Source organism: Vespa crabro, chromosome 7, assembly GCF_910589235.1.
Source record: "Vespa crabro chromosome 7, iyVesCrab1.2, whole genome shotgun sequence".
Classification (NCBI taxonomy): Eukaryota; Metazoa; Arthropoda; class Insecta; order Hymenoptera; family Vespidae; genus Vespa; species Vespa crabro.
This window is the reverse complement of record NC_060961.1, coordinates 3625001-3647032: the sequence shown is the minus strand read 5'-3', so window position 1 is coordinate 3647032 and position 22032 is coordinate 3625001. Positions and strand designations below refer to the sequence as shown.

Below are 22032 nucleotides of genomic sequence, written 5' to 3'. Positions count from 1 at the left end.
TACTACTTGGACACAAAGCCGCAGGCGGTCGTCTCTCGGCTTTGGAACCCTTGCGATCGTTGTCGCGGAACGAAGGGGCAATCGAGTTACTCTCAACGCCTCTTCGTTGTCTCCGTCGACGATATATATCTAAGTTTCAAGTAAAAGATAGATAGATAAATAAAGAGAGAGAAAGGGAGAGAGAGAGAGAGAGAGAGAGAGAGAGAGACATAGATAGTAAGATGAAGGATGATCTCTTTATCTTAATTCCATTAAGTTTTACGAGATGGCCGTTTCGATCGAATAAACTTGTATATACACATACACCCACACGCCGTGCGCGCACGTACACCTACAGAAAATCAGTATTTCTCTTCCTTATACCACGACGAAATCTCAAGAACGCGTTCGCTCCTTCGACGTCATCCTTTCAACTTGTTAAAGGACACTCGGCATTACTATATTCTCTCTCTCTCTCTCTCTCTCTCCCTCTCTCTCTCTCTCTCTCTCTATATATATATATATCTTCCCTTTTGAACTTTCTTCACGTTATCCCACTCGTCTTTCCGTCGATTCGACTATTCGTTTAAGGGCTTAACGAAGACGCACGTAAACTTAGTTGAAAATTGAATTTTTGTTGCAGAGAGGTACGACACCGCGTACGCCTGCGAGGGCAAAACGCTATGGATCGAGTGTGGCGAGGGAAAGCTGATCCACCTGATAAGAGCCAACTATGGGAGGTTCTCGATAACGATATGCAACGAACATGGGAATACCGACTGGAGTGTCAATTGCATGTCACCCAAAACTTTCCGTGTTCTCAACAACGAGTAAGTCTTTTATTGTCCTTTCCTTCTTTTCTTTTCTTTTTATTTTCATTTATTTTATTTTTTTTTTCTTTTCTTTTTTTTTCGTCCTTCCCATTTTCCAAATCCACACGTCCGGGGGTACGGAGCAAAGAGCAAGGAAATAATTGAACAAAAATTCTGACGAAAGAGGAAGGAGAAGAAGGAGAGAAACGAAAAGCGAATGAGAGGGATTCGAATGGTCCAACGAATTGGCCAATCGTACGACCCATCGAAACGCGTTCTTCGCTTTTTATTCTTTTCCTCATTTCATTCTTACCTTTATTCGTTTTCTCTTTCAACACTTCTTTAATTAATACATTATCTTTTTTTAAGATTCATAACGTGAGAATATTTATAATTATGTTATATTAGTAAAAAAAAAAAAATCATCTGATTTGTTACGCGAGTTCTCTCACACACCGTCTCTTCGAGAATCAAACTTATGCTTTTCGCGCCCAGTTTTTTCTTTTTCGATTTTTTTTTTTCTTTTCTTCTCTTTTTTTCTTTATTTTATTTATTCATTAATCATACTTCTCGAGCAATAATTTCTCAGGAAATAATTTCTTTCTTTTTTCTTTTCTTTTACTTTTCGATAACGCAATCGATTACGAACACTCTTCTATGCCGCTTCAAATAATTCTATCCTATAATTTTAATAACTCGCATGCTTGTATAATAATAATAACGTTTCGTTTGGGCTTCTCATACAATCGATTCGATTCGATTTGTTGCATGCTGGGATTTCATTCATCAAATTCCTCTCTCAATACTAACTTTATGCATAAAAATAAATAACATTAGTAGATATGCTTGGATCTTTTGCTTTCTTCGCAGATAACTTATTTGATGCTTTCGATAAAGAAATGGATTGATCAAGCAAGTGGAGCAAGTAATATTTAACGCTGACCGCTACATAAAACAAGTAATAATATCTATATACGCTCGTACAACAAGAAAACTTAATAACCAATCGGAAATTCGATCTCATTATTTTTAACATCATAATATTTCGATGATACGTGGTCTTTCAATAAAACTCGTTGTGGTCTATATTGAATCATGTACAATATTTCATTAATGACGTATATAATAGCAAAACCATTTGCATCGTTTTTTATAAAAAAAAATATTATGTTAATTTCCGGATATAACATCGATCGAGTGAAATTTTACATTCGTATAAACATATTAAATATGTATGGACCGCAAAGAGTTGAGCCGTGACACTAAATGCTTTTCAAAGCGCGTTAATATTTCTCTTTAATCTCTAATTTGTAGAAGAAAAACGATCGCGTTTATATCGAAGGTTCTTCCTTTGTAAATTATAAATTTATTATTCAAGCGAATCGTGGAGACACGGCGAATCCGCGGCAGCTTTCACACCGATATTTACAAGCATGCCTTACGGTAGAGGAAAGAGAGTCTTTGATGAGAATAAAGTACAAACCAAAATCATTTGGGAATTCCGTTTAATCGTACCGCCTAGCCAAAACCAATTGCAGATTAACCGTCTGTCGGCTACGATTTGGGACAAAGCGCAAAGCTACTAAACAGCGAGCTCGAGAGATGGAACGGGGTGAGACGAAGAGAAAGCAGCCAAGTTGCAGACACTTGAGATTACGATTAAAGAGAAAATGCGAGAGCTTTGCCGAAACGATTAATGAAATTGAATGCGGGGCCCCTACGAAACTCTGCTTTCTCTTGCATCCGTGATTCAACGTTCGAATTTAATGATCGCACCTGTTTCTACGTGGGTGCTTTCCATTTTCATGCCAAGTCGCCTAAAGATCATGATAGTACTTTCAATAAAATACGAAATGCAAAGTGATTCTAAATTAGTATCAACAAAATCTATATTACGTTTATAAATATTAATGTATCCAATACCAATGAAAAGTCTTTATCTTTAATTTTGAGTCACTATAATTGGAACTTTTAATTAACTTCGTTCCTCGAAATATTTTCGCGAATTTTCTTACGTTATGTTAAAATCTTTCATTGTATAATAATGAGATCCATACAAAATTCCATATAAAAGTAATCAACAAATATCATTAAATATTAATATAATTATTAAGATAAAAATTCTGTGTTATCTCTCTTAATCTTTCGTTAAACGAATATTCTGGTAAAATTCTTCTTCGTCGCGCTGACAATTAATAATGCTAAATCAAAATGCCGCGAAATATTTATCAGTATCACGTCGAGAATGTATTAAAGAAGAAATCGTTCATAGGAGTCGACCTTATTCGAGCTTTTCGATAAATGATCAACGGAGATCACATTGATTTCTTCTTATGTCGGAAAAGAAAAATAATAACTGATTTCTTCGTCAACTTTGTTACGACGTCGTATTACAAGAAACAAGAGGAAGAAAAAGAGAACTGAGAAAAGTGAGCTTCACGTTCTCGAGACGACCTGCGAACGAAACTTTCGTTCTACCGATAAACAAGTTTCGGTCTTTCTCCCGCGAGACGAGGAGGCAAGAGGAGGAGTCACTGCTAACTGACTAATGAAATGATCGTGGCACTCGCTCCTTCTACGGAAAAACTTTTCTGTTCGTATTTTATCGTTCGTACTTTCCAGTAAGACGTTCTCACCTCTTTCTCTCGCACTCTCTTTCTCTTATAGTCCTAAAACTCTATAACTCTTCTATCTCTCTTTCTTTCACCCGTTCTTTCCTCGACAACGCGATAACAAGAACGATCTTTCTTGAAGGATATTGAACTCAAGGAGACATAGAAGAAAAGAGTAAATTCACACTCAATGAATTTATCCGAGAAAACTAGGAGATAGGTAGTTTTGTGGTGACTATTCATTTCAAAATGGTTTCTTTTTAATGAATCTTTCTATGAGTTTCAACGACACACATCCTGTCGTGTCACTCCTCGGGTTTCTACCTTTTTATTGCCAATGGTAAAAGAGATTCAAGTGAACCGAGAAACAAATAAGTATGTGGGTATGGGTAAAGAGGAAACATAGATACAAACTGTACACCAAGTTTCATCGATAAAACTCTTTCAATCCCTCGGCGGATTAAGAGAGGAAAAGACTTTGGGTGAGCGAACTCCCGGTTAGGTACTTAAAAGTATTCCAATCACGAGTATGCGGAACGCAAGTCCGACAAATATTTCTCGCTGCCAAACTAGAGCGGATTCGAGCGAGCCTCCTAGAAAGAGAAAAGTAGGGAGGGAAATGCAAATAATACCCGTAAAAATGTCTACTTCGTATCGAAGGGAATGGCACTGAGTTTATCGCGATCGACGATTCGACGTTCCTACAATTTTTTCCTCTATAAAGGTACAATACAATACATACGTACATATAAATTTCTTTTTTCTTTTTTTTTTTTTTTTTTTTTTTTTAATTAAAATAAATTGCATTTAAAACAAATTATAAGTTACAAAAAAATGAAATCCACGACGGGTTTGATCAGTTTAGTGATTCAAAATACAAAATACAAAATTTAAATTCCGAGCTCAAATTCCAACCGATTGTATGGTTCAATTTTATATATATATATATATATACATAGTTATATAAAATATAGTTCTGTATATATGTATATATATATACACGCACATACATATATAATAAATTTGAAAAATATATTATGGATCGATGCGATTTCCATTGTTCGTGTCGTCGAATCGTCCGATCACAAGACATTCTGTATATACGAGTATTATACGAGCGTCCAAGCTCTGCCATCCCCCTCGCGTTATCCTTGCTCCACCTGCTACCACCCAGACGTCCATTTGCATGCTTAACAACGTAATGTTTTCAGAGAAGAATGAAAAGTATGTGTATTTCACTACGCACACGACATACAGCCACGATCGCAACTCCTCTCGTAGCCGCCATTGTAACGCTTTCCGTTGGCCAATAAGCGGATTCGTTGCAATGCGCATTTTATCCTCTTTTTTGTATTCCTTCTTTTTATATTATTATTATTATTGTTATTATTATTATTATTATTCCCATCTTTTTCTCGTTCGATACGTCCCCTTACTTTACGATCGTGGCTGTGTTTTTTCATGAGCATACGAAAGAGGAGATCTTAATGAATGATGCAAATAGAAATTTTGTAAGAATTTTTCTTTTTTCTTTTTTTTTTTTTTTCTTTTTAAATCTTAACAAACAAATCATTCGAGTCAAGGCACATGAAGATATTTTCATCTTTTTTTTTTTTTTCAAATTTTAATCGTATAAATAGAAAATCTCCTCTCTCGTTTATTCCAGGTATATCTATACTTAGAAGTATAAGCATTGAAATAAAGCAAGTTTCACGTGTGTTGCCATGGATCCTTCAATTTCCTCTCGTCGATGTCCAGGATGCAAAGGGATGATTTATATACGAATTTTCGTATATATGTTTGAGTTATTCTTTTTTTTTTCTCTCTCTATCTTCATATCTATTCTCAATCTTTCTCTCTTCTTATAAAATTCATCATAACAGAACACATTAACATCGCGAATAACAGAAACAGACAGAAAATGATCAGACAAAAATTACTTTCTTTCTTCGGTAACTCTCTTAAACGTATCATTATTAAAGCATCTGTGCAAATTACAAATATTTTAGACGTGTCGGTTGAAGTATGTGCGCGATGCAAACGATTAACCGGGATTGCTGAGAATTCAAGGATATTCTACGGCATTAGAAACGCGTGGTAACAGTGCGAATGACAAGTTTCTTACTTAGAATGTTGCAGTAGCAGCCTTCTATCCTCTTCCAAGCTTCTCCTTCGAGCTTCTCCTCGAAGAAGAACCTGAGCTCTTCCTCATCTCCACCACCAACAAACGAGTCTACAAGATATATGTATGTACGTTTGTATATACATGTATGTATATATATGTGTTTATATATATATATACCTATGTATATATATACAGGAAGAGTCGGAATCTTATTGTTGGAAACAACGATCGTTTGTCGGTGAGAGAATCGTACTGCTTATTCTACGGTAATGCTAAGCGGTCCAAGTTTTGCTTACTACGACGTACTTTCGTGTCTGTGACGGTTAAATGCAACTCCTTTGCGAAAGTGCTACGCGTATCCGCGTTACATACCTAGTTATGTACGCACGTTCAAACTTGCCGGCTTTAACAGCGTCCCTCGACTCGTTGTTAGCGAGTTAGAGATCCTACCTATCGTGGAATTTGAAATAAACTTTGAGTTAGAATTTATCGGAAGAATTCGAAGAACGAATTCGTATACGCGTTCCATTTTTCGTGTCCCTTATCGGAATAGTAAAATTCTCGTAGTTAACGTTTAACGATGACTAACAAATATTTTTTTTATTCCATTCGTCAAATATTCATATTTTGTTTATAACATCCAATTACTTTCGCGATAAAACAGATAACGTTAACTGTAGTAAGTATATATTAAAATATATACTTTTTAAATGTGAATGATAAATTTTCAACGTAATTGACGCCCAAATATTTTTCCAATATTTATCATCTCTTTCGAGCAATGCAAATAATAAATCATTGATAAACATTCGTATTTCGATGTACCTTCAATGATTAAAATTGATACCATTCTTGATTCTGTACATTTCCTGTGATACGAAATTATACATATCGAACGAGCGCATTGATAATTTTCATAGGTCAGATTAACTATTACAGCTGCATGATTATTTTTTTACATATCACCAATATACTCGGAATAGAATAGCTCAGTGATTTTAATCGAATCTCGCGGCAAAAAAATCCATGGAAAAGCTCGGCATAGTAAACGCTGTTTTCGAATCACGACATTTCCGCGTGCAAAAGCAGTAGCCAACGAGGGCGCTTAATCCTCCGTAATAGCGGCCGTCCTAGAGAGCGATAACGGATAGCACACGCTTACACGCACACACATATACACGTACACGAATTTACAGACTTTGCACCTGCAAACAGAGTTTCGTCGACGTCATTCAACGGTGACGATGCGTACTCACTCTTACGCTAAACCCTCGAATGTGCGTCCTTACAAAAACAGGGGTGCTTACGATCGTGAATTATAAAAAAACTAAGTGAAAATCCGTTAACAGAGAGTCCAGAATAGTTCTTTTCATTCAAAATGTAACAATAAACCAAGAGAGGTTATCGACTTTTTTTTTCTTTTCTCTTTTTAATCCCGTTCAACACAAAAGAAAAATAATTCAAAATTCATCGTATCGTTTGTATCATGAACGTCTCATAGATAAATATATCGAATATATCATTAAAAAAAGAAAAAGAAAAAGAAAAAAAAAGAAAAAAGAAAATATTCGTTTGTTACCTGTTTATATGGAATTTCCACGGAGACGCTGAAAGTTCCATGGATATTTATGGCATACAGCTGAGACGTATATTTATTACACGCACGTATGTGTTTCTGTCGGCATTTGGGACTAAAATCCTCGTCTGTCTTACCTTAAACACCACCTGTCATTTGTGTTCTAAAAACTGTTGCAAAAACGCTCCTCATTACTAACAACTTTTTTCTCCACGTTTCGTTGATTGCGTCCTGAAGATTATTTATAAACGTGTTTCATGCTAACGTGACTTTTATTCGAAAGTAAATATACGAGAATCGTACGCAGAACAATAAGAAATAGAATCACGTTTGACTGAGTGCGAAAATGTTACATTTGATTCTCGTTATCGGTTATCAATTTCTTGCGAGAATAAAACGAATCGTGATGATCAAATGATTATTATTATCTGGAATAACATTCTTTTGATTAACGCGACGCATCCCAGGTGCAATCATCGTAATTCCTGCGCGCTGAATGTACGCAGTGAGATATTCGAGGAGGATCCTTGTCCCGGAACTGGAAAGTACGTCGAGGCGCAGTACCATTGTCTAGGTTGGTTGAAATCCAATAAATTCTTTCTCTTTTTTTTTTTTTCTTTTTTTTTTCGCGCGCGCGATAACGCGAAGCAGCAGCGTTCATCGAAAATCCATTAAAAATCTGACGCAAATCGATACGCAGTAAGCGGGAAAGCAAATTTTCCTCCTATTATTTTCCCCTTGTTCCCGCGACGTCGATTCGAAGTAAAAATGGAAAAAAAAAAAGAAAACAAATAATCAAGAAGAGTCGAAAAATCCATGGCAGCACACGTGGTAAACTTGTGTCGAATTTATTCCTTTTGTTAACCGTTGGTCCTTTCGGCAAAAACCTCTTCAGGTGTAACGACCAACAAAACTGCAGCATCGTTGCATCAACCTCGCAATTCGGTGATCCTTGTCCCAACACGCACAAATATCTCGAGGCACATTATCGTTGTGTCTCTGGTAAGTAAAATTTTTCTATCGACGATTATCCATCTCCCTAATTTATGTTTGAAAGGGTTATAACATGCGCGCGCGCGTTATGTTCAAATTAAGAAGGCTATGAAGAAATGAAGTCAGTTAGCGGTTTAGAGCAGTGGTGCGCAAGCTATAAGACTCGAGTTTTTAAAGAGTCCTATAAAAATCATGGTACGAAATTGTTGTTTACTTTCAAAAAAAAAAGTAAAATGATATTATTATTGTATATTTATTAATATATTTGCGTGTAAATATTTTAAAGGAACTCATAAGATTTCTGCCTAACAAAAGGGGGATCAAAAGTGTAAACAGTTTGCGTACCACTGCATATAAAATACGGGTCTCGAGTTCAACATCCGGTCAATCTATTCGTAGCCCATTTTTTGATCTACCTAAATGTCAGTTCTTCAGAAAATATTAACATTGTCAGATTTTTACGATCGAATCATTAACGAGAACTATTGTAAATTCAAATTTGTAATTAATATTAAATAATATTTAGATGATCATAATGAAGGTAAGAACAAATTTTAATAGGAATCCATCATTTTTTATTGTCTACGGAGATAACAGGGAATAGCAAGCAACGGTACTAAATCTAGATTGAGAAAGAGCTGTCCGGAAATACAGTTTGCTAACGAATATGTATTACGTGCTAACAGATCGTTTTTGTTGGTGTCAGACTTGCAGTGAACGTTTCCGTTGCAACCGCGTTGAAGAGACTCGAGTTGCACATGACGCAAGACACGCAAACAAATGGTAACAGTGAACCACCGCGTTAGCATAACATAAGTAACGTTCTCTCGCCTCTACTCTGTTTTCTACCCTTTCTTCGAACAGGAAAATTCTGGCACTCTATGAATTTACATTCTAAATCTAGATATCATATGTATACAATGAAAATTAACTTTTCTCTTAATGAAACGATTCGATCGTAATTATGTCTTCTGTTTAAACGAAATAGAAATGTAAACAGTATCAGTTTATGTAAATTTTTCAATTATTTATTACTATTACATGTATACATGATTAATGGTCTTTTTGTTTTATAAAATTGATTTGTTTTGAAGAATTTAATGTGAAATCGAGACTCCGTAATATAACTTATTAGATATTTTGAGAAAAATCGATTTAATTATTCTCAAAAAGATAGGCTCAAATTCTTTCGCAAAATCTACATATCAATGATCTATATATAATTTTTCTTTTTTTCTTCATAATTGATAAGAATCAGAGAAATAGCAAAAATCACCGATAAAAGAAGCTTGATAAAGTTATTTGTCTTAAAATCAAGTCAACAAAATTTTCTATCCTCACGTCCACGATCCATTCGAATCATTTTCCTTTTTCAATTATATAAACTTTCTGATATTTGATAAATTCATTGACAGATAGACAAAATGCGTCTTGCAAATCTTCTTACGACATCGTTTTTTTTTTCTTTAGAGAACATAGGTTCTCTCTTTCTCTCTCTCTCTTTTCTTCTTCCATTACTGCCTCGTTAAAAGATATCCACCGAAACATTTTCAGCGACTACAACAACGACGACATCCCGACCGAGTCCTCCGTGGTTCATAACTTCGCAACCGAGCGTTTGGAGCACGGCTAAGCCAACCGTGAGACCTCCCTCGAGGATTACGACACCGGCGGTTCAACAGCCACCGCAACCACCACCGGCACCATCTACACCAGCTTTGCCAATAACCACTCCGCCAAGGTCAGTTTTCGAACCTCTATGTATATGTGTATATATATATATATATCTATCAATCTTTTCATTTTCATCATCATCTACATTTTCATTTTCATAATTCATAACGATAAGATATCATTATATATTTCGTTATCCACCATTGAAATAAACAATTTGCTTTTCAGTCCAACCTCGACAAGGTCCTTCGACGAAATGGATATTATCAGAGAAGACCAAGATTCTATTCTTCCAGAGAAAGGTGTCGTAGCGAACGGAGCAGCGATTCCTCCTATCGCGCCTGAAACAATGCAGCCAACAACTACATCGACATTTGCTCCATGGAGAACAAGTCGAAGACCAACCGGTAAATACATCAATTTTTTTACTTCCTCCCATTCCATTAAAATTAATATAAAACTTGAGTTCACAATCTTCACGGTCTTTCTTTCTATTTTCAGTACCCAGCACTTATTATCCAGAGTCCAGTTCGAACGGGCAATGGTACGATTACGGACGACAAGCCTGTCCACCAGTAATAGCACGAAATCTTTCATGGAATGCGACTCGAGCTGGAGACGTTGCCGTCCAAAGTTGTCCAGGTGGTGCCAATGGACTTGCTCGTTGGAGATGTCTTGCCAAAGGTGATTCCGCAGTCTGGCATCGAGAAACTCCAGACTTGAGCGAGTGTCGTTCTGTTTGGTTAACGTCCTTGGAAAATAGAGTAACTGATGGTGACGTCATTTTGGGGATCAGTCGAGAACTTTCACAAGTAACGAACAATAGCCGTGGTCTTTATGGTGGTGACATGATGATCACAACCAAGATCATAAAAAATATGGCCGAAAAGATGGCACAAGATATTAGGACCTATCAGGATCCCAATCAAAGGGAAGTCAGCGTTACGGAACTCTTGCAAGGTGTTGTAAGAACAGGCAGTAATCTTTTGAACGAAGCACAGATGGCTTCTTGGAAGGATCTCAGTCATCAGGAACAAATGAGAGTAGCGACCTCTTTGTTAATAGGTCTCGAAGAAAATGCATTTCTATTGGCTGATACTTTGACCCAAGAGAAAACGATCACTCATGATTGTAGGAATATACGTGAGTCATTTCAACAATTAAAATATCTCTCATTCGGTATTCGTTACATTTCATTATTTTCTTTTATTAATGATTTACGAACCTTCTTTTTTTGCAATAGTAATGGAAGTTCGCGTTTTGGATACACGCAATATCGGTAATGATCTCGAGGTCTTTCCAAATAATATCTTGGAGGGAAGATGGACAGCATCCACGGCACACGTCGAACTAACCAGAGGTGCTCTTTTGGAAAACAGCGAAGCTGGGATCGTTCGACTAGTCTTCATGGCCTTCAATAGACTCGAAGAAATTCTTCAACCGCAAGCTGAATTGCCGTCCGTCGTTACAAACGATGACTCGCAATCGTTGCCGAAAAGAAACACGACTAGGTTATTGAACAGTAAGATTATTTCTGCTTCATTAGGAAAAGGTCGACATATACAGTTATCGGAACCAGTAAGAATATACTTCAGGCATTTGACATTGGAAAACGTCACCAATCCTACTTGCGTCTTTTGGGATTATATTTTGAGGTAAAGATTTACAATTCAGAAATCATGAAAAGCAAATAATTAAGATAATCCTTTAATGATACTTTTTTTCTTCAGTGGTTGGTCAGAAGAAGGCTGTCAAATAAGAAAGAGTAACGACACGCACACAGTATGCGAGTGCAATCACTTAACAAATTTCGCCGTTCTAATGGACGTTCATGCAGTTAGACTTGACATCGCTCATCAAGTCGCTTTACAAATCATCACATATATAGGCTGCATCATATCTGTCGTTTGTCTGGTGTTAGCGATACTTACCTTTCAATTGTTTCGTGGACTCAAGGTATGATTGCAATAATCATACAATTGTATAAATCTTTTCATTTTACAACAAATCTCAAATGTCTAATTTTAAATGATTTTTTCTCAGTCGGACAGAACGACAATACACAAGAACCTGTGCGTCTGCCTGTTAATAGCTGAAGTTTTGTTTGTTTGTGGTATCGGACAAACGAATCAAAGGATCGTCTGTGGTATTGTTGCTGGTTTATTACACTTTTTTTTCCTATGTGCATTCGCCTGGATGTTCCTCGAAGGTATGATAATAATGGGATTTAAAGCAAAAGAATTTTCTTGTTTTTTTTTATAAATAAATCGATCAATATTAATTTGATTTCCTTCATTCTATTTCCACAATAGGATTTCAATTGTATGTTATGCTGATCGAAGTTTTCGAAGCGGAAAAGTCTAGACTACGATGGTATTATCTTGTTGCTTATGGGGCACCGTTACTAGTAGTTGCGATATCCTGTATAATCGATCCATTCAGTTACGGCACCGATCGATACTGTTGGCTTCGAGCGGACAACTACTTCATCTTCAGCTTTGTGGGGCCCGTGATACTCGTAATCTTGGTAATTATGTAAAACAGATTGGACGTCGCAATTGGTAACTCGTTCTTAACGATTCCATCAGCGTGATGATACATATTCAACGTCAATTAGAAATCAAACTTCTAAGTTTAAACAAAAGCTCAATCTAACTCTAATCTAACGATTATATAATCCTTTGTTTTTTCGTAATAGGCGAATCTCGTATTCCTGTCGATGGCGATATACATGATGTGCCGACACGCAAATACGACGGTAGCCATGAAGAGTAAAGAACATTCTCGTCTAGCTAGCGCAAGGTAAGCGCAAACTATCTTCGAGCTGTCATTGATTATTTATCGTACAAACGGATTGTACATAAAGTATAAAAAAAATTGAGATTACGTCCGTCATTAACATGATCGAGATTAAATCCCCTCGTCGAGCGTAGAGTCGAAATGTCTGTTTGGTGCTTTCGGTTCATATTCGCAAAGCTTTCATTGCTTAAGGAGATCTCCCGAAGTGAATCTCGTTGTCACGCATTATTCTTGCGGCCATGCTAAGTTTTTATTGGTTTTGGTTTGAGTTCTATGTTGGAATGACCGCAGATTTCGTTCGTTCGACACGCCACTGTATTGCTGTAAATCCTAAATTATTCGTTCATGATATAAATATATATAAATATAAATATATATATATATATATATATATCTATACATGTATATAGATATACATTGTATACATTACGTTTTCTAACTTTTTTTCTTCTTTAAGTCACAAAATTGGTGTTAGTTAGCAAACGCATTATTGTCAACGTTTAAAACCTTATCAATGTAATTCTGATCAATAATGATCGGTCTCTCTTCGCTCGTAACTTCTTGGAACGAATGACAAATAAATTTGTGATTCGATGAAGCTGTTAAGAGATATAATGAAAGAGAGACGAAAAAAATCGTGAAAGCGAGATAAGATAAATTAATCAAAACAAGAGACGTGAAAACACGCAGAAAAGCTTTTCGTAGAATAAAAAATAAAATTATTTGACACATCGGTGATGGTATTTTAAAATTTCTTGCAAGCTCGATTCGAATTATTATGAACGAGACATTACGATAAATTTTTCTTTTTATCCTGTACATTTTGCATCATATATCGTTTACATTTAAATAATGTATTCATGTTAAAAGGAGCACTGCAAGATAATCCTCTTAATGGTTGAAACAATGTGTACATAAGTAAATACTCGTGATCAGTTTGACATTTATTAAAGTCAATAAGACTTAGTAATACGAATCGAGTGTTTGCAGATGATGATGATGAAAGAAATTTTTTAATTATAATCAATCGATATCAATGGTGCCGGAACAATCACCTAACTGCTGTCTTGTTTCATTTTTTTGTATTAAATCTTCTACCCACTTCTGTCTACACTGTTCTACATTCTTCTGCATGGCGTGGTTGGTTGGTAGTGGAAAGGAAGAGAATGCTCTTCCCAACAAATTGCAAGCGCACTTGTAAGATATTTACCATTTTTATTATTACTCACTTTTCTTATTATTAACATTATTACTAATACCCTCTCTTAACCTCCCTCTTTCCCACTACTTTCTAACTTTACAACGAATTAATTTTCCGATTTTATGTCGAATCGAATCAATCGATTCTTACTTTGGTATCCCAATTAATTTAACAAAATTAGTAGTTGTGGTAGTATAGTCTCGTAGTCGTCACACCAGAATTACGATATATCGTGAAGTTCATTGGTATCACGAGCACGAAACGGGTCTCATGATGTTTAAAAAAAAAAAAAAGAAAGAAAGAGAAAGAAAACAAAGTCCTTCTTTATGCAAACTAAAAAGTCAAAATGATACGTATCATCGTCGAATCGAAACGATGCATCTCACCTTTCCTTCGAATGCACACGATAATCCACATGCATGCTGTATTATTCTTAGTTAGTTTAAAGTATCACGCCTGATTTGAAAGTAGATATAAACGTGAACTTAGACAAAGTACAATCTCTTCTAATTATCTTCTCGGCCTTCTTGTGTAGTTACACGCTCTTGTCGTGAATGTTTAGAAAGAATAAATTGTGTCGATGAAACTCGAAGAGATTCGATACGGTTCGATTCGAGTGCGCAAAGAAAGATTCGTTGCGTAAAAATATAATAATTTTACATTCAAATAGAAAATAATTGTTTTCTATTCACTTGAAAAACGTTCGATAAACGCAACGTTCAAATTTGTCGAACGAACCGTCGACACTTTCGCATCCTTATCTCTCTTTTTAAAGGTCGACATTGCAAAAAAAAAAAAAAAAAGAAAAAAAAGATTATATTTCATTGTAAAATTTTTTTCGACGATATAACTCACTTTTTGTTTATTTCTCGTCAGAGCTTGGTTACGTGGCGCCATCGTCCTAGTATTTCTACTAGGATTAACCTGGACTTTTGGACTCCTTTATTTGAATCAAGAATCAGTGGTAATGGCATACATCTTTACTGTACTCAACAGCCTTCAGGGTCTTTTCATCTTTGTATTCCACTGCGTTCAAAACGAAAAGGTAAAAGAATATAAAAAGAAGAATAATGTAAAAAATTAAATAGAGCTCCAACGATAATTGTCATTCATAATAACGCAACAGATAATATTGAAATATTGAAAAATTAAAAAAAAAAAATTCTATGACGAATCAGAAAAAGGTCAGGCTTTTGTTTCTTTTTTTTTCGCAAAGAACATAAAAAAGAAGTGTACCTTTCCTATCATAGGTAAGAAAGGAGTATAGAAAGTTCATCCGACGTCACTCGTGGCTACCAAAGTGCTTGAGATGTTCGAAGACAGTGACGGGAAGTTCCGGGTCATCCGGTACGAGCGGTGGTGGAGTTGGTCCTGGTGGAAACGGTGGAAAGGAATTTGCCTCGCACAACACATCCTCAAATCCTTCGGCTCCAACAACGGACAGCTCAGGACTATCGCCTCATGCCGCCTCTAACGTGGGTACCACAACGTCACCGCCGAACAATCACAACAATCTGACTGCGGCCTGTAACAATACGAATCTTTCGATAAACGTGAACCTGAACAATTTGTCGCTGAGGTCGCCGGTCGGGGCACACCAGATGCACATGATGGCACCTAGCAACCACAATAGGCATCCCACTCAGCAAGGTATCCAAACGCCGCTTATACACCAAACCGAGAAGCAAGATAAAAAATAGTTTGCAATAGGTATTCCTTCGATGAAGAATTCCATCTAAATGAATGGACGGATCGAATAATCTCTCCCCTATTCTCTCTCTCTCTCTCTCTCTCTCTCTCCTTCTCTCTCTCTTCTCTTTCATTCTCTCACTCACTCTCTCACTCATTCACTCACCTACTCATTCACTCACTCACTCTCGTTCATTATCTCTTTCTCTCTCTCTTATTTTTACATTCACTCATTCACTCGCTAATTCGTTCACTCATTGGCTATTGTCACTCCGTGCACATGTTATTTTTGCTTCTTTTCTGCCAGTATCTATCACGTACTAATTGATTGCTAGCTGATCAAATCGCTCTCGCTTTTTTCGCGCACCTCACTCGCTCAGAGAAAGAATGAGAGAGAGAGAGAAAGAGTGAGAGAGAAAGAGTGAGAGAGAAAGAATGAGAGAGAAAGAGAGAAAGAGAAAGAGAAAAAGGGAGAGAGGAAGAGATAGATAGAGAGAGAGAGAGAGAGAGAGAGAGAGAGAGAGAGAGAGAGAGAAAAGAAAAAAGACAAATGAGTTTCTCTTGAACTACGTTGCACTTTCAACTCGAAGTGATGTTCTTCAATGACTCTCTGATGTTTTCTTGATGTTTCTTCAGTCTACGTTTTTTCTTCGGCAACAAATTCTTCTTAATTTCGAATAACATCTCATCTGGTCACTACCTCCTTCTTATCTGTATAAAATACCTCTCATCGTAACATCTTAATTTTGTTTTTCTGTAACTCAATCAATCGATTTTCTCAACACTTTCGTATTTCCTCGCTCGATCTAACGCGAGAAAGTCACGGCTTGCTTCTTTTTTTCTTCTTTTTTTCTTTTTCTTTTCTTTTTCTTTTTTTTTTTTTTTTTTTTTTTTTTTTTTTTTTTTTTTTTTTTTTTTTGATTAAATATATTGGCCAAGTCTGTTGCAGGACGCGTTGTTGTTGAGTGGCTAACTCTCATCCTCCTTCCTCTAATCGAGATTCTCCTCTCGACTTACCATACGTAATTTTCGTACGTGTCACGTAACTCGAAACTCTCCTATTCGAACTCTCTCGTGCGCTTGTTCATTCTCAAGCCACCACTTTGGTTATCGTGGGCAGAGTATCATCGAGAGTTGGAAACGCAATAGAGACAAAAAAAGAAGGAAAGAGAGGGAGAGAGGGAGAGAGAGAGAGAGAGAGAAAAAGAGAGACAGAGAGAGAGAGAAAACGTAGGAACTAACAAAGTGGGTTAGAAAGTAGAAGGGAAAAGATACAAAAAAAAAAAAAAAAAAAAGTAATATCACGTGGAATATCGAAGTAACAAGGCAAACGAAAGTCAGAAAACGTGCTCGCCTATCGACTCTCTCAAACACATATGCTCTCGAACACGTACCAACGATATACTTGAAAATTACATTGTCGATAAGTACAACCTATGTTGAATATTCAAAATTGTTGTTGTTGTTGTTGTTGTACCACCATAAAAGATAAATCTTGAAATAAATAGATACTCAATAATAATCGTCTTTCGATTAACAGAAATGAATTTGAAATATGAATTTTCGATGATAATGAAAGAGAGAGAAAAAGAGAAATAGAAAAAAAAAGATAGATAGATAGATAGATAGATAGATAGAGAGAGAGAGAGAGAGAGAGAGAGAGAGAGAGGGGAAAAGAGAGAAAGAGAGAAAGAGAGAAAGAGAGAGAGAGAAAGCGAGAACATTCACGGACTTGACTTTGCAGAGCTGTAAACACGCGAACGTACTATTTGCAAGGCCTCCTACTTACTAACAGTGGTGATTTTCGTGCTTCTTATCTGGCTCGGGGTTTGGTGTAACGCGGTTGCTGGTTACTTTGCCTCCTTTTCCAACCTACCAGTCGTCCCTCTTTGCCTTGTCCTCTCAAGAACAACCCCATACCTCTATATGCAACCTTGCCTGACAAAGCGTGCGCTCGCACGCGATTTGTCATTTATTTCAGACGCTTCAGCTCTCGGAGGCCCCCACGGCTACGAAGGAATTCGAAAGCGTACGTTCGTCTAGACGTCGCGCGTATCTCTACCTGATTTACGATCGTCCATCTTCGCGGCGATTTAACGCTTTAGCTTTTACTCGTTGACCTATTTATGACTCGTCGTGCCCTTCAAAGTTTCGCGTTATTTTACGCGGTATATAATAAAAAAATAATAATAATTCGTAGAGTGTTAAAAAAGTATGATGCTTGAGTTTGAAAAGAAAAAAAAAAAAAAAAAGAAAAAAAGAACGAGTTACTCGTTTGCTCCCATTCGTCGCACGAGAGGTGGTAAATAAAAGATTAGCAGTAATTGTCTCTTATCATATTCTCACTTTGATATCTACCAAAAGGTGTTCTACGTGTTCACCTTTTCATTTCTCCACGCACGCTTTTACATCCTTGTGTCACGCAGCTAGGTAAATCACTCGAAAGATCAAAATAAAAATTCCCTTGTAAACTCCGACGAGATTGATTTTTTCTATTCGTGTTAACGAGCACTTTTAATTCGGCTTAAAAATTATAAAGTATTCACTGGGCTCATACCTTGAATCTTTGCTAAATTAAATCTTTAATTTAATTTCATTCGAATTAACTTATATCTAAAGTCAAATACTTTTTAACACTCTGAACGAATGAATCGAGCACGTGTATAATTATTTTGAAAGCAAAAAATATAGAGAAACCGAGGAAAATCCTTCCCATTTATTTTTTTTTTTCGTTTTTTTTCTCTTATATCGGCATACCTCACAGAGTGAAAGCTCCGTGCGTTTTGGAAAGATTCGTAATGTTCGGAAGGTAGCGGACACGCGATATCAAGATTATCGAAGAGTAGACGGAAGGAAAGTCATAAGGTTCTTTTCGTTTTCTGCCAGCGCAGCGATATACTCGACGATGCTGCTGCTTTCCTTCGTAAAAATCGATCGATCTTTACGACGCGATAACCTTGACGAACGGTTTCCGTAATCCGCTCGGCCGCCGTTCAGATAAACCCAGAACGCATTACGTTTTCTAACGTATGTTCGCTTCGCTTCCAAGGTACTCGCTCTCGATTCGATTTATGGACGATGAAGACGCGACCAGACTTGCCTTGCTTTTAGGTCGCGTGCGCGCGCTCGTCCGCAATGATCGATCGATACCGCGATTATAAACGAAGAGAAACAAAAAAACAAAAAAAAGAAACAAAAAAAAAGAACAAAAAAGAATTAAAATTGCGAAAAGATTATTCTTTTGATGTGCGTTTCATCGATCGTTTAACGCCAATCAAGCCTGATCTTGCCTAATCTAGATGCAAACGCGATCGAGCACTTTACTTTTTTGGCTTTCCGTGAACAAAAAAATATCGATGCTTCGTTACGAAGAACGTTAACCCCTCGATTTCGTGTTACTGTTAATAACGAAATCACTCGATCGCATGATTTTTCATATATCATAAATTGAAATAAGGTAAGTTATAAACGAGAAAAATCTAAGACAAATGTAACGTTATTAGAGGGGTTGATCGTGAGGATAAATATAAAAAAGAAAAAAAAAAAGAAAAGGTAAATAAAAAGAGCTTCTTCGCTTAATACAACAAAAGAAACGAATTCTTTATTGTTGTTGTTCGATAAAAAAAATGAAAAAAAGAAAAATATAACGTCAGCTCTAGAATATATAGATTTGCACAATACGCACAATGCATAATTCAGGTTATAATTTTTTGCTATTATCGCTGATTGATTTCTCACCAAGGCGTTTAATCCTTCCTCGACGTAAAACACAAACTTTGGGAATGGCAGCGAATCAGGTGGTTCACGTGACGATCTCCGAGGCATTCGGTTTCCCATGTTATCGAATGGAAAAAATAAAAACGTCGTATACATCGGAATAGATTCACGGGCTGATTTTGTTTGTCATTTTTTGAAAGAAGGTCCAAAAAACTTTCCAAAGGAACAAGCTACCTTCGGAGATCCGTACGATCCTTCGTTTACCTCATTGACTTCTCTGTAAAAGATTTAGCCAATTTTAACATGTTCTATGAATAAAAGTGAAAGACAAAATTTAGAAAAAAAAAAGAGAGAGAGAATGGAGGTAAACGGAGGATTAACAGCCACGACCAATGCTTGATTTTCCAGTACTTGGTATCCGGTCGAAGCTGGGCGATAGTCGATAGGCAGCCGGCAGTCGCTGTGCCAAGTGAATCCTCTGGCACAGAGGCTCACATCGTGGCCACTCTGCCGTACGCCCGTCACGCATTCTTACCCTCAGCTCCTAATATCCCCAAATCTGCCACCGCCACTTGGGGCCACCTTAACAAAAACCTCATGTGGAAGGTAACTAACTAGGCGGCTAGCTCGCAAGCGCTATTTAACGCTATTCTCTCGTCGCTACTCTAGTCGCTAGTTTTTAGCACAGATAAAAAAAAAATAACACCTTCATTTTTCTTTATTTCCTTTAACTCTTCTCTTTGTTTTCCATCGACATATGTATAAACTCGGATTGCTTTGTCCCACAATAAAGATAATCGTACTTTTAATAATCGTTAATACATAAATGTAATAATACATTTTGCTAAAGAGTTATTTGACTTTTTATATTTTAGAGTTACAAACAAAGACGTTTAACGTGTGGGACACGCGGTCCATGCTATATGTCAATGCTTTTTTCTTTCTCTTTAGCATTTTCTTACGATCATCAAACTAATTGTCTAACTTTTCGCTAGATCCGCCCTCTCGTGCATGGTGTGTGCTTCTCTCGTTTAATTGTCAAAAAGGCACGATGTTTGCGCGAGTTAAAAAGCCTCGGTCATAGCAGATTATTTTTTTCTTTTTTTTTTTTCTTTTTCTTTTTTTAATTATCCCTGAATAAAATAAGATTAGAGACGAGTTACGCACTCAATGATTCGAGAAAATGTGAACAATTTTTTCTCGGCTTTTCCCTCGTTACACAGTGCATGCGCAGCCACGACCGTTTCCCTCGACTCGCGACATCCAAATTCAAAATTGCCGTGTTTTTTCTATTGGCGAATTAAAAAATCGTCATATCCTGTTGAAAGACAAAACGGCACGTTAATTCCCTTAGAAAGCAAAATTATTTTCAATTCAATTTAAGAAAAATATCTAATATATCAATTTCTATTCCACCCACAGAACATTTCTTTTAAATCGTACTCCCGGGACTCTGGACACGGTGGATCAGAACAAGAAGATTCACCGAGGACACATAACACTTCAACTTTGGGCCATTCAGGTCGCAATCGAGATCGAGATAGAAACCGCATCATCGGCTCGAACGATGGTAGCGAGACGATGAGCGGTGGAAGGGCAGCAACGACAACGGCAACTACTTCGGTGGGAACTGGACGACGAGCTGCCATGCCATATAATCATACTTACACAGAAATCGTCGATGGTAGAAACGGTGGAAATGGTATGCATCATCAGATGCATGCTCATCACGGTCAGCATGTACATCTTCCAACGCATCGCGGAGTTGGCAGCGTTGGTGGTTTAACGAACGAAGATGATCCTGTTTACGAGGAAATCGAACGAGGTGGCGCCGGTGGAGCTGTCGGAGAGATCCAAGTGTCAGACATGTCTGACGAGGATGGTCGACGACAAAGCGACATGAGTAGACAATCTTCGAGAAGCTACGGTGATCATAGGCCATTGATTCCATATTCACCTGCTAACGATCGTAACCTGCTCCATTACGGGCAAACGATGAGCGATCGTGTTGGGAACACTCACTACGATCCAACGGAATATGGTCCAACCGTTGAAAGGACCTTAAATGCCTGCTGGGAGAAACTACGAAGGCAACAAGCGAGGTACGAGCTCGGTGAACTGCCACGACTCCCTGCAGGTTATGGACTACCACCTCAACAGGATCATACGAGAACCGTCGCTGTTCTCGACGGCCATACCGTCGTCTGCCATCTTCAACCCCAAACGGACATGTATACAGGACGAGGAATGCCACCGCCTTCCTACAGCGAGTGTTAGGTCAAGGCTGGATCGTCTCGTCCTCCATCTCGTCCAACATCCCCACGTTTTGGGGTAGGACTCTGTTCCTCTCGTAGGACTCGCCCTTCGACTCCGATCTCTCTCTGATTCCACTGTAGCTCAGCATAACGTCTCTCTCTCTTTCTTTTCCTCTCTTTCTCTCTCTCTCTCTCTCTCTCTCTCACACACTCTCTTATTTTCACTCTCATTCTCTCTTGGATTTGTCAGAAAGAGATTTTACTCTTAACAAGAAGACTTTTCTTTCCTATGAATGAAAGCAGTTGAACGGGGAGAGAGACGAACAAAGGCTAAGATTTCGGAGAAGAATCGTGAAAATGAGAAACGGACGATGACGGTCCTTCCAAGAAGAGAAACACAAAAAACACGAAAGGCTAGAATGATATTACTTCGCTTTTTAGCGTGTTATAAAGCCACACGAGTCGATTGGCGAACCTACGCGATGGTTCGTGTACAACTAAACTTAACGATCGACATTCTGCGCCGAAAGATTCCTTCCTTGCTCTACGAGTACTAATCACGGTGTGTGTGATCCTTGCGAAAAGAAAAAAAGAAAAAAA

General features: G+C 37.3%; 1 protein-coding gene across 16 annotated transcripts in view; it reads left to right on the top strand.

The window, feature by feature from the left end:
* The window catches only part of LOC124425507 (latrophilin Cirl-like), a 662270-nt gene that overhangs the window by 637808 nt on the left and 2430 nt on the right, over positions 1 to 22032 (top strand). For 12 of the 16 annotated variants that reach the window (XM_046965921.1, XM_046965917.1, XM_046965912.1 and 9 more), the window contains 15 exons: positions 623 to 809; positions 8000 to 8106; positions 9652 to 9838; positions 10000 to 10178; positions 10273 to 10914; positions 11015 to 11426; positions 11502 to 11727; positions 11815 to 11980; positions 12084 to 12298; positions 12470 to 12573; positions 13723 to 13767; positions 14648 to 14816; positions 15022 to 15246; positions 19586 to 19783; positions 20600 to 22032. The exon at positions 20600 to 22032 is cut by the window's right edge and continues 2430 nt beyond it. In XM_046965921.1, the coding sequence (XP_046821877.1) occupies positions 623 to 809; positions 8000 to 8106; positions 9652 to 9838; positions 10000 to 10178; positions 10273 to 10914; positions 11015 to 11426; positions 11502 to 11727; positions 11815 to 11980; positions 12084 to 12298; positions 12470 to 12573; positions 13723 to 13767; positions 14648 to 14816; positions 15022 to 15246; positions 19586 to 19783; positions 20600 to 21454 (3917 nt within the window). In that variant the 3' untranslated portion in view covers positions 21455 to 22032. Of the gene's footprint in view, positions 1 to 622; positions 810 to 7571; positions 7679 to 7999; positions 8107 to 9651; positions 9839 to 9999; positions 10179 to 10272; positions 10915 to 11014; positions 11427 to 11501; positions 11728 to 11814; positions 11981 to 12083; positions 12299 to 12469; positions 12574 to 13722; positions 13768 to 14647; positions 14817 to 15021; positions 15422 to 19585; positions 19784 to 20599 lie in introns of all 16 variants that reach the window. The other 4 variants (XM_046965923.1, XM_046965924.1, XM_046965925.1 and 1 more) reach the window with 4 other exon arrangements.